This window comes from Aquila chrysaetos, chromosome 11 (genome assembly GCF_900496995.4).
Source record: "Aquila chrysaetos chrysaetos chromosome 11, bAquChr1.4, whole genome shotgun sequence".
Taxonomy (NCBI): Eukaryota; Metazoa; Chordata; class Aves; order Accipitriformes; family Accipitridae; genus Aquila; species Aquila chrysaetos.
In genome coordinates this window covers 32,327,058-32,340,193 of record NC_044014.1, presented here as the reverse complement: position 1 = coordinate 32,340,193, position 13,136 = coordinate 32,327,058, and the positions used below count along the sequence as shown (strand labels likewise).

The window sequence follows — 13,136 nt, the reverse complement described above, 5'->3', positions numbered from 1 at the left end:
TCAACACTCAATGTTACAGTCTTTTGCCCTACTCTGCCACAGATCTTAAGTCAAAGGCTTTTTGTAGGGTCAGGGCAGGGATGAATAGATACACATGCTCTCCATACAGAGGAATAGAAAAACATGCAGAAAGAAACCTCTGTTTTTCACCTCCACAGCTAAATCTGAGGAAAGGCTGATACAGAAACAACTGACAATAAATCAGAATTGATCTCTCACTCAAGTAATATAAACGAGACAAGAATGACTTTCTGAGCTTTTAAAAGTAATTCTGGGCTGTAACATATTTTTGCTGCAATAATAAAAAGTCAGGCTGTCTAAATAATTGAATACCAGTAGTTCCATGGTAATGTTGCTCTAAGAAATATCATCTCTTCCAAGTTCTCCTATAGACTTCTCCAGCATATTGCTGACTTTTTACCCTCTATATATATTAGGCTAAAAGTATCATTTCAGAACCTCATTTTAGCTCAGAGTAGTATTCTACAGGCAGGAGCTTTTTACCCATTTAGAATTATACTCCCTTTCATTTTGGGAACTGTATAATGTTCTGCATTTAACATCCAAAGGGTTAAGTCTTCCTCTATTAACCATCTAATCCCAAAGTAGCACATTAGGGATCAAAAGTGGTATACCAGTTTAGTCATTTTAGTAATTTTCCCATTTAGTCATTTTACCTATTTCTTTGCCTTGTGGTCCCTTTTGAGTAATATTTTAGCTATCTTCACTTCACACATCTGGATTATATCTCAATTTGGTCAGTGTGCTACACATACTGAAGTGAGAGCTTTTGTATGTGTGTTACCATATTTGAAATGTACATAAGAAAAAAAGTAATAATGTATACTCACACATAATCATTTCCCTTTAAGGCCTCAAACCTGCTCTGAGTGGTAATCATGCCAATTTTACTCAAAGGTAAATCGAAGTATAAAGCGGTTACGTGACTTACTCAAAGTCACTTGGGAATTCTGTAACAAAATGGAACCAAACTCAAATGTCCCATGGCATCCATCTGCTAGGGATAACGCAGCACTGACGTGACACTCATGCTTTTCTGTAGTGGCAGCTGGAAACACAGTAGGATAGTCCACAGCATCTCACATGGCACCGGATACTTCTGTTTTGCATACTTGTGCATAAAGTGAGGTGCATACTTCTGTTTATGAACTGGAATTGCTTCCTAGACCTCCTAAGCCATTTTATTGAATAGGCAACACTGTTTCCAAAATTAAGATAATTTTTCGTTATTCAGGTAATGTTTGGAACTTAGACTTCCACATTTGCAGTAGAAATCTTCTAGAAAAGAAAGTGGACCAAGAAATAGCCTTTTCTGGTCATTACAACACAGGAGGGTGCCTAGCCAATCTGAAGTCTTCAGAGATATTTTTTGGCAACAGAAGTTTCTCAATTATATCTCCTGAAGCTTTATGCATTTCAAATACTTCTCTTCCTTCTGTTGAATTTCTAATAGATATTGCAAGCCTTTGGCTCCATGTCCAGAATCCCTGTGCCAAATTAGACTCTGAAAGAATCTCAGGTTTAGCTGTTTAAGATGATACCGTAAACACAAGTTCTTTGCTTGTTTTTACATTTAGGCTCATGTAATTCAGGTGAATCAAAACAAAACACAGAGACCAATGGTCAAATGAAAATAGAAAATGTCACAAATTTTAATTCTTCGTAGAATCGTCTTTGTTTGGCTCTGCTTAATGTAGAACCCATTGACCATACAGTGGTAACATCTGTATTCAACCGGCTGACCCGTTTAGGGACATTTTGTAACTTGGTTTCCAATCTGAACCTCCCTGTTCAATTGAGAATTTCAGGTATTTTCAGAGCATCCCCTCTGTATGAACATATTCAAGGTAGCCTTCTCAGCCTATGACAATTTATGTTAGTAACCCCATGGAACCACTCTAACTGTCTTCTAATCCCCATCAGTCCTTGTTCCATCAGCTACCATTGATAGGTCATCCTTTACTTTACATGATATAACATCATCCATTTTGGAAATTATGTTCTCTAGAGGTTTTTTATTTATTTATCTCAAATTCTTGCAGCAGCTAGAAACATCTTTGTGTGTTTAGGTAATTTATATTCTCAGTGAGCTTCCTTAGTAAGACAAGTACCAGTTATATCAATTGTATCTTAACAACAAAATGCATGAGCAGAATTATGCAGTTTTCACTATTATGTTCACAGTATTGTTATGGCACTGCATCATTACCGCACACGTGGAAACAACTTGCAGGACTCCTGCCTACCAATATAAAATTAGCTTTTAAGATTTAAATGTGTAAGATATTAGAAAATATTTCTCTTACAGTAAATTTCTTCTGCAGTGTAGCACTAAACATTCTCCTGTGAAGTAGGATGTATATTATTTAGAGGAAAACAAAACAGAGAAAGAAGCAGCTTATCTTTACCCTCCGCACATCTTTGCCAAATGTTTCGCTGTAGCTAGTGCCCAGTATTTCAAATTGAACATAGGGGTTGGCGCCATCTTCTCTGAACTCCATAACACCAGTAAGCCCAGTTATATGGCCCTAAGGAAATAAGTTTCAGAAATTTTAGAATAGAACAAATTTGCCTTTATAAACACTCCTCTTCATTAAAGGTATGCCAAATCTGCTTTGAAAATGTTTACAGTGAGCTTAAATGTGGCAATTACATGTTCTTCAATAGCTCAACTATAGCGCCAGACAAAAGACCTTTTTCTTTTTTTTTTTTTTTTTTTGAGAAAATTAGTTTAGCACTAACACATCCACTGCATATTGTGGGAAAAAGCCATCAGGTCTTCATTGTTCACAGAGACAGACCCCAAAGAAAAGGAGAAGGACCTTAGTGGACCATGAGACAACAGCCCTTTCAGCGTAACTGAGGGCAGCAGGTTCGGTTCTGAGTTGAATACAAAGGCATGAACTCGAAGTCCAAAAGAAAGAGTATGCCTGCTGTGCTCCCAAGAGAGGCAATAAAGAAAAGATAAAATTTTAACTATTATTAAAACCTCTCTGTGAAAGTAACATGGAGTTTGATTTGGGGTTTGTAGCAAAGAAGCTTGAAATGACACTAAAGTTTCAATTAATTTAGCAACAAAGGATGGCATCATTAGGACTGGTCAGAGCATAATATAACACTTGATCAGATTGCATCATTTTACTAGGGGAAAACCGTATCATCAATAAATATGGGGAAACAGGTATTTTTTCCAAATAATCGCTAAAGTTAGTATAGTAAAAAATAAGTACTCTTCCCACTAGTATTTGTGATCAAATAACTTTCATACAAGAAGTTACCATGCATCTGCAAAGCCACAGTACTGTCCATATTTGAGTAATTCAACATGCTGCAAGACAGTGTAACTGTTAGTGACAACTTAGTTGAATCAGATCCCTTTTGCTCTGGGCTATAGTACACAAATAGATACTTACCAATGCTCAGCTAACTTATGAAGCTAGTTGAGCTGTAGTAAATGGAACATAAGCCTTACACCTTGTCATAGGTTGGCCCCTCGAGCTCCTTAAGTTCTTCTTTGGGGAAAATTGTTATGATGCATGCATACATCAATTTGTATGACTATTCCTAAACACACTACCTCCACAGAAGGTAGCTATGAGAACAACAGAAGTAGCACACACACCGCTGGAGCAACACTGCAGTGTGTATTATTTGTTTGTAATAAATCATTCGCTTGTTTAATAGCTGTAGATTATTCCTGGTAGTTGTAAATCACTTGCTTGTAATAAATCAAAGAAAAGTTGAATGGAGGTCAAAAACCTCTTCAAAAGCTAATCTCAAGTAGCAATGAAGCAACTCTTTCAATTGCTCACACAGTTGTGGTTTGTCTATTCTCACCTTCTTAATAGTCTCTAGCATGGATCGTCCTCCATTCCAAGGTTTGGTGGATTTCCTCATGCAGTTCAGACTTGCCATGCTGTGCCACTTCCTGTCCTCCAGTTTTCTGTGGAAAGCATTGGCCAGCATGAGCACACTGTCATACAGGTACAGGTTGGAAACCTGCAAACAATAATAAGAATGAGCCTCTCTGTTTATATGAGCATCCTTTTGAAGAAACCGTGAAAACCAGCAAACAAACAAAACAAAACAAAAGAAGACACAAGTGAAAACTAAAAGCTGGGTATTTTCGACATGTTCAACAGTCAAGGCAATTCAGACAAATACCAGTGGTCACTCCCACCTTCTTTTCTGCTTGGCACCTGGGCCCTTCTGGCCAAGGGACTCTGGCACACTTGCATTGCCTGTGCCTTGCCTACATGACTGCAATGCAGTGCTGTAAAGATGTAAGAGATCGCAGTTCAAATACAAACTCAAGCTCTAGAAGGAGTACAGCTATCTATCAATGAGAGACAAGGATTGCTACTTTGTCAGTCCTTTCAGCAAGGAGTAAAACATAGGATGGAATTAAGTTCTAGTTCTTTTTGTTCATTTGAGCAGTCTCCTTGGTAATTTCTGGCACACAAAAATATAATACTAATGCAAATGTTTAGAACAGAGGGAAGAAAAATGACAGTATTATTTTGGTCTTATCATCTCTCTCCACCAAATATACAGGAGACTGGTTACTATTCTACTTTTTCTGGAGCTATTGATTTTAGCCTCATTATTTTTCAATTTATATGAGAGAGAAAAAGAACAATAATTGACGACAAAGGCTCTAGTAAGAACACCACCACACTAGTAATGCTCAACTATGTGTTTCATTTTTCAAACCAAGACATGGCTAGCAAAACAAGATCAGATCTTTAACATGCAGCAGTATCCACCGCAAGTGGTAAAACTTTAGTGGTGGAAGTGGGCTGAGAGAAGTGATTTAAAAAAAATAGATACTCTCTACCTGTTTCCAGAGTTTACATGCACTCTTCTTCAAACCTATGCACAGACTCAGGTGTATTGATTTACTCTTTACTAAACTCAAATCTCCAGCTAGCATTAGTTGCCAGATACAGCTTTTTTAATTATTATTAAAAAGACACTCTCCTGGCTGAAGGCTTTACTCACGGTGATCCATGAATTTGCCATTTATCTTTTGGATTTCTCTAATTCACCATAGAAAATAGTGCTTAGCAACCAGGAAAGGGTTACATATGGAAGTTAATGCAGCTGCATACTTCCTATAAAAATGTCACTGGGCTGTGAAAGCTTAAACTTATATTATTATTGCATCACTGGCTCCAAGTAAACTTCTGATATCTTAAGATCCTAATCTTCAGAAACAAAATGTTTCATGTTCCCTAATCTGTAGTTTGACATAAATTGAGAACCTAGGTGCTTTCAAAAATCTTCTAGTGTAAGTAAAACTGAACAAAAGATATATGAACAAAAATTCATTTTGAAAGAATCAAAATAGGAAGAAAATGCACAAAAAAGAGGTTGAGGATACCCACTTATTGAAGTGACTAAACAGAAAAAGGGATCTTAATGCAAAAATAATGCAAAAGCTATGAGATACTATCACTAGGAATCTGGCATTGCCATCTTCTTTCCCTTTTCTTTCCAGCTTTCCTGAACAAGCAGTCTACATTGCCTATATTTGCTATTTTATCCAGTTAATCCTTTTCCTTTTAAAAGTTTCCAAAGCAGCTACTTTGCAGATTTCCTCTCTTTTTAAGAAAAGTAAGTAGTTAAAAAGTTATTGAGAGTCCCAGCAACTAAGTCTCTTCTGCTTAGTTGCATTTGTCTCCCTACTCTGCAGATACTTTCCAATCAACTTTCAAATAAAGCAACCAAATGCGTATTTATTATTCAACAGGGCACTTTTCCTCTTCTGTGTTAAGCTACCCTCCACAAATAAAAAAAACAAAACAAAACAAAACAAAACCCCAAAACCTAAACCCAAAAAATAAACCATCCCAAACCACACACCACAAAACCCACTTGCTTAGAAATAGATTTTACATGCATAAGGAAAAATGTCATTTCTTATGTGCCATCATGATCCTCTTTGCTCCCCACTGATTTTGATTTTACACCCCCACTTTTAACTGACAACTAATTGCCTGCTGCCTTGGAACCACCACAAATCAGAAATGCTTTGCATTTTCTCAGTTTGGCAGTGTTCTTTTTCAGTTCTGGAAAACTGCAGCCTCATTCCAAAAAACAGTTTGCTCGGTTTGCTAGCAGAGAGCTCTAGGGCAAAATAGAAGATGTATTTCAGTAAACTGCTTTCCTTCTTTTTCTACTTTTTATGCTTTTAGAGAAGCCACCACCGTTCTGCATGTATAATGGACAGAAAGCTTGAAAGAACTGCTTTTGAGGATCTTGGCCTACATGACCATGCATCCAACTCAAATTACCATCTGCTGTAGAGCAAAACAAAACAATCCCGTGTTTACCAACCTAATCCTCATATTTCAGTTAGACCTATAATGGATTTTGTATCACTATTGTTTCATTATTTTGTTTTGAAAGAATGACATAAACGGAGTGACAGCAAGAAAGGGTCTGCACAAGAGGAGTTTCCCAATACTTACATCCTTCTGCCATACATCTGGAGATATGTACCAAGGCAGAAGAAAAGGTTGCAGAGAACACAGCAAGTTACTTTTTGCCATGGAAAGAATATTCTACACATCCTGTTGTACACACTTATCCTCTAGTATTTTGCCACTCCAGTTCTATTGAAAGCCTCGTCCGAAAAATAAGTATATGGTACTTTTTAATCAGCAAAATTCCTTTTTTCAGATAATCATACTCATGGAGTATTTACTCCAGTAAAAATTACATGCATACATTACTACATTTTACCCCCTACTCACTGAAGAGTCAATATCCTATGGAAGACTAAGTTGAATTTTATTCACACAATCAACACTTTTTTAGAATAGAAAATAAGCAAGCTAGGAAAAAAACAGCAGCAAAACCTCCACAACTGAGGCTGGATTTGTAATACTGAGAAAACTAATTCTCTTTTTTTAATATTTTATTTGCTCAGTCTGCTAGTTCAGACATAAATTAACACAAAATATACAAGTCCACCCTATTAAGGGCAGGACCCTTTAAAATTTATAACGCATGACTCAAAGCATCTGGTTTTGCACAGTGATCAAAATGCAGTGTGTAGACAATGTGTTTATTTAAAACAAGAGAAGGCAGGATGTATGCACGATAGCACTGTTTTGGTAGTCCTCTAGGTCAAGAGACACTTCTTTGAAGTGCAAAAAATAATCAAGAACAACCAAAAATATCATGGTAACTTAGAAAATAACGTCCTTTTGATCCTTCACAGTGTGCAGAGCAAAACCCAGCTCCTGAATATCCACAGTAGTATAAATTGAATGTCTTTGCCCAATCCCAAATGGGAACTAGCTTTATGCTAGAAAACTGAATTATGGAACCAGGTCTAATCTGATGCCTGAGTAGTGTTGTGTGAGTGTAGCTGAACAGTTGATTCCTTCAATACCTACAGTAAGATATATTATCAAATTACTGTGAGGTATATTTTTATCTTCTTTTTTCCTAGTTCCTTTCTGAGGTAGGAAAATAGGAATAAATTCCTCAAATATGCTCCTCTTCTCAAAATAATATTCACTTTCTACCTGAATTCATTACTGTGTATGTATTTTCTTGTAGAAAAACGTTACTTAAAACAAGACACAGAAATTCTGGCCTCATCTTACAGTAAATCCAGGGCTATAGTAATTTCCTTTATTTTCTATTATATTCATTTTAATGCAGCAAAATCTCTGCATATGTACCAGAGTGTATTTGCAACATGAGTTTGCTGTAACCTCCAGAATAGCGGTGCTGTGAAAAGAAAAAGGGTTCAGCGGACAAAGCCTATATGTACTTGTTACTACAACTGCACACATATTTTAATTTTCAGCTAACTATCAAATTCCCTCTGAATATAAACATGACCACTGAAAGGGAATTTGTGAGATACCCAAGGGATCAGCTATACTCTGTTTCCACCAGTGCTGTCAGAGGCATGAGAAAATAAATAGTAAATTTAAATATTAGTCTTCAGGTAGCATTCAGAATTGGTAACAAAGCAAGAAAGAAGAAAAAACAAGGCAATGTACTTGGCTACTTCGGGTTTTCCAAGCTCTGGAGCATTTTTTATTTCCCCTATATATAGTCACAGGGGGAACAGACGAGGGAAGGACATATATCTGCCTGCAGGGATTCCCCTTCACATAACAAAAATTCCTAGATTAGAACAAAGTGTTTCATTTCTGTCCTGTTTGGAGGAAGAAACAGTAATTTTCAGTTCCTCTTTCACTTCATTGCTGAGAGCTGTAAGAGCTGGAGCTATTGTTACTGAAATGCTTTTTGATCTACCTGCCGTAAGAATGATGGTGACTGTTTCACTAATATATTAAAGAGTATGCCCTGTACATGAGTAACTTTAGGCATGTTCTGGTATATCTTTTGAAAATTATTCCAGACTTTATGAACCTTTATTTTGCAATGAAGAAAAAATCCACTATACACTAGTAGAGCAAAGCAGAAATTTTCAATGAGAATGGAATTTTCTCCCTATCACATTATTAAATGTCTTTTTATAGAGGTTTTTATGTGAATTTCATGAGATTTTCCAGAGTGATTTTACTTCTCAAGTTATATATGAAGGTAGCTTTTAGCTCCTTCAGAGGCACTAATCATAGAAAAGTGCTCTTCTGGGAAGGCCAGCAAGGCACAAAGTCTGACCCCAACTTCTGAGTTGCCAGCAGAGCCAGAAGTCTAGCCAGACAAGACCGCCGAAGAGACCAGCTGACACCCAGATGCCACCGCTTCAAAAACTCATTCCCAAGCTGGGCATCTGTACCCTGCTGCTGCCAAAATCACCCGGTGAGTGGCCACAGCACTCAGCTCCAAGGATGAAGCAGATGGAAGAGGAGCTCAGACCGAGCGCAGCCTGCCAGCAGCAGAAACACTTGCTGCCTGGGGAGTGATATCATTGTGCTTGTGTATGCACACACCAGCAGGCCTCAAAACTGCGTTTCAACTTTCAAAGTTCAAGTACTGCCAAACGCAGTTACGCACTTGTCTCTCTAATGACAGGATGCATCTTACTAGGAGCAGTGAAGATTGATGGCTTATTTATGGTATACCAGCGTGCTTACAAGGATATTGTTAGAATGGAGAGACTGAAAATTTGACCTATTTCATTTTCTTAAATTAGTTTGCAGAGGCCATTTGTGAGACTTTGCGTTTTAAATACATGCTTCGCTGCTCATGGAGAACAAAATCACAGCCAGCAGTCTGGCATTCATGAGAAAACCAGAGTCAAAAAACAAATGTTCGTTAAAGACTCAAATGTCAGCTTCAAACTTCCAAAGGGCTATTTATTATCACCGAGGTAAATGAAAGCCTAAACAAAATTTTCCTAAAACTACAGAAAAACAGACCTCAATTGTATATTTATTCGAGCTTTCTGACAGTAAGGAATCTAACTACTGTATTATTTAGTGCTTTGCCCATCCTAGTTTTAAGTATCTCAAACAATGGGGCTTCCAAAGATTTCTTTGGAAGACTGCACTCAGAATCCTTTTTTTATTGATAAGCAGCTTTTCTTTCCTTTTTACTTTTTTTTCCCTTTTTACTGAGTTACACATCTCAGACCACTTTTCCCTGCCTACAGTTTCTATTCTCTGAATGCTCACTGTCCTTCAGCTATTTATTATGAGTATTTATCGTAATCATGAGTGTTTTCTTACTCAGTATGTTTTATAACAACATGTTAACAATGATACAGGGCCTGGATTACCCTGTAACGCTCAAGCTTGTTAGCTGCAGGCATTGGCTTCACTCACTAAACATCTCAAGAATTTGGCACAGCTAATAGTAACTGTCCAGGGAAAGTCTAGCAGGAGACATTTGATAAAGAAAACTGAACACAACTAAGAGTCAGACAGGAGGACAAGAGATAATATTGGAATTGCAAAACAGAGTATAAGATTAGCATTTTATCCTACCTCATTTATAAATAAATAGGGGTGCAAATTAGGTTTCAGAGGCAATAAAAAAATGAAAAATGAAGTTATTGACCCTTTCTTCTAGCCACTGTTGTCTGCTCCCCGATAGAGCACTGAACAAAAATTCAATAAAATAATTATGCAAACAGAGAACTCCAGCAGTCAAAAGAAGTAGTCTGAGCAGAGAGGAAAAGCTGGCTCAAGAACTCTGGGGTTCTACCCTCCAGAGTGCTCACAAAATCCCACATGGCCAGCAGACATCCACAGTCGTTGGGGGAGGTGTTTAACAAATTCTTCTGCTAATGCACCTTGTGTAAAACACATGCCATTGGGCTTCAGGGAGAGGTTATGTCATGCAGTGGGCAGGCAGTAAGTCATTTCAAGGATACTTTTCATTCATGTTGTACTTGGAAACAGCTTCACCGTGACTGAACATCTGGCCAGAAGTCCAAACTAAACTTTGATAGAGAGACATGCAAATATAGGTTTGTAATGAAAGGAAAAGAAAAAAAGTGGCTCATCAATCCTTTATGGGAGAAAACGAATGCTTTAATAGGGCTTAATCAATATTTACTCCCCCCAGCAGCACTTAACAGCTGTGTAATAACAGCCATGTAAATAAGTCAAATGAGAGTAAGGCTATTTAGTTGGACAAAACTGCAGGATCAGGCCCCTGAGTTCAGGCAGCCAAACACATCTCCAAAAAATAACTCCACTTACAGTAGTTAAATTGCAGTCATTTCTGAAGAGAAGACAGTTCATAAAGAAAAACACAGCTCTGTAGGAGCAACTGCTAAGAGATGCTTACAAAGATATCTGATGGTCAAGTCTTTGAAGAATGAAATTTTGACAGAGAAAGAAGAGTAGCTGTTTCAATGAATACCCTCCCACACTTCTCAACATCTTCTCTTCAAATACGTCAAAGCGATGCCTGGAATAGTTCTTCAGTAGAGAGGTTGGACTCTGAATCCCGTAAGAAATAACCTCATTAATTTCATGACACAGTTTGCTGGGGTTTTCTTTTTGCCTTTTTAATCTTACTACATATTTTGGACCATGCTAAATGATTTCATATACACTGTGTCCTTGTAATATGTTTTAATATAAATAGAATCTCACATAGACTGAACTTATTAACTGTATAAATGGTAAATATGGGAAGAAACAAACTGTAATGGGAATTACATTTCTAAAGACAAATCTTTTCAGAAACATCAACAGAAAAAAAATTGATTTTGAGTTTATGAACACATCATGAACAAAATGATGAAAAAAAAAAGATCATCAAAAATCAGGTTTGTAGACAAGCTTCAAAGCTAATATTTAAATGGGAAGATTTTGGAAAGAAGCAGGTTATATATTAAAATTTCTTCAAATTGAATCTGTAAGACTACGTCTGAAATAAGCTAAACAGTTTAATAGCTGTAATCCCACTAAACACCATTCAAATGCCATGCAGGGATACATACCAGGTCTATCTAGGCCTAACTAGATTTAACTATAAATCCTGAAGTGCTTCAGTATTCTCTTTCCAGATGAGGCAATACTGACAATGCTGATAGCCCAAGCCACAGGATACTCATCGCCAGTGGAAGACAGCAAGTTCTAAACTGTATCTTTTTCACTTACAAAGAAGTAAGAGAGATGGACACAGAAAATCATATATGAAGAATAAGAAAGAGATAAATGTAGTCCTCTGAAGTCAAATGAAATGACCAAGACAAGAAACTTTATAAAGCTTCTTCTCCAGCTGAAGCATAAACCCAGCTGGGTATATTATACGTGCAAGAAGTAAGGGCATGAGCAAAATTTTGACAAGTGGGTTGATGGAATAAGATTGGATTTCCACAAAGCATTCAGAACAGATGAGTTTTTAGATGAGCTTGCAGAACAGCCTGATCTTTAAAAGCCTGTCAGAACGCCAAACTGGGATGATCACCTACTGAAAAACAACTGTCCAGGATATGGTACTAAAGACACTGAGAACAAAATCATTCCAAAAAGATTGTCATCAATTTAGCCAGGAAAAAAGGTAATAATCCATGACATAAATGTTGCTTTCTTTACCAGCTTGTTAAAAATGCTAAATTCTCCCCTATAAAAATCTTACAGCTAGAGGCTGACAGAGATTAGCTTATTTTTCTTCAAAGTCATTAAATAAATAGTTAACCAACAATAGCTGGTAAGTTACCTTGACAACAAAGAATTATTAATATGAGATTGCCCAACGGAGAATGAGCCAGGGATTTCCAAACTGTGGTGTTAATCAAAGTACTTCAAAGCAACGCAAGAACTCGGTGCTGGCAGGCGGTCACTGCCTCTGGTGGATTCATGCAGCTTGACATGGGGCTGGGAGCTACTGCAAGCCTCTGGCAACAGGGGTAATTTAGTGATGTACTTCTGTACAGCAAAAGGTCAAAACTATTTTTTAAGCAAGAAAAAGGAAACAGAAGATTGGAAGTACCTGAATTGCAGGACCATTAATAACATGTCAGTCATACTTGGAAATTAATATGAGTTGTATGCCCACAAGGTGTTACGTTAGATGTTTTGGCAAAGCCTATGAAAAAAAAATGCAGCTACAGAATGCTTCAGATATAACTGCACATGCTAAAATCATCCTATATTCAATCTGTAGAAACTTAAAGACAACACAGTATATACTGGGGGCAGCTAATTTGAACAATCTCACATGTGCCCTTCACCTTTATGATATTTCATTCCAGTGTAGCCAGACATGACAGTTAGGGAATCAACTTCCAAAAGGCAAACTTTATACCTCCGCACTTCTTTATATCTCTTTCTTGTTTCTAAGTTCATAGAGAAGGAACTAATGGGCAAAACATAACATTACTCTTCCATTCTCTTAAAGGCAGTTTCTAAGGTGGTATAATATTTCAGAAGACAGAAACTGAGAACATTTTGCTTCTCAAAACCCACATTTGGGAATAAGTAGGAAGAGGGCCCTTCCTAAAGGGTCCTTGTCAGTTAAATTTAGTAATAGTGCACGAGGCTGTTCATGCTAGCAAACCAGTTACTGTATTAGCAAATAAGAACTTGCTCAGAGAGGTCTGTCAGAGCCCTTCAGATAAGTCTCTGAATTAGATTATGCATAAACCAGCATTGGCAGCAATACTCAAAATCCTACTGTAATGTAAGATTGTTCCCCAATGAGTTATTTGTTGGTGCAGGATA

General features: G+C 37.2%; 1 protein-coding gene across 8 annotated transcripts in view; it reads right to left on the bottom strand.

Moving 5' to 3' along the window:
- Positions 1 to 13,136, bottom strand: part of GRID1 (glutamate ionotropic receptor delta type subunit 1) — a 562,508-nt gene that overhangs the window by 105,007 nt on the left and 444,365 nt on the right. For 7 of the 8 annotated variants that reach the window (XM_030030252.1, XM_030030245.1, XM_030030246.1 and 4 more), the window contains exons 7-8: positions 3,859 to 4,020; positions 2,430 to 2,549 (exon numbers count right to left, since the gene is read on the bottom strand). In XM_030030252.1, the coding sequence (XP_029886112.1) occupies positions 2,430 to 2,549; positions 3,859 to 4,020 (282 nt within the window). The remainder of the gene's footprint in view (positions 1 to 2,429; positions 2,550 to 3,858; positions 4,021 to 13,136) is intronic. The other variant, XM_030030247.2, reaches the window with a different exon arrangement.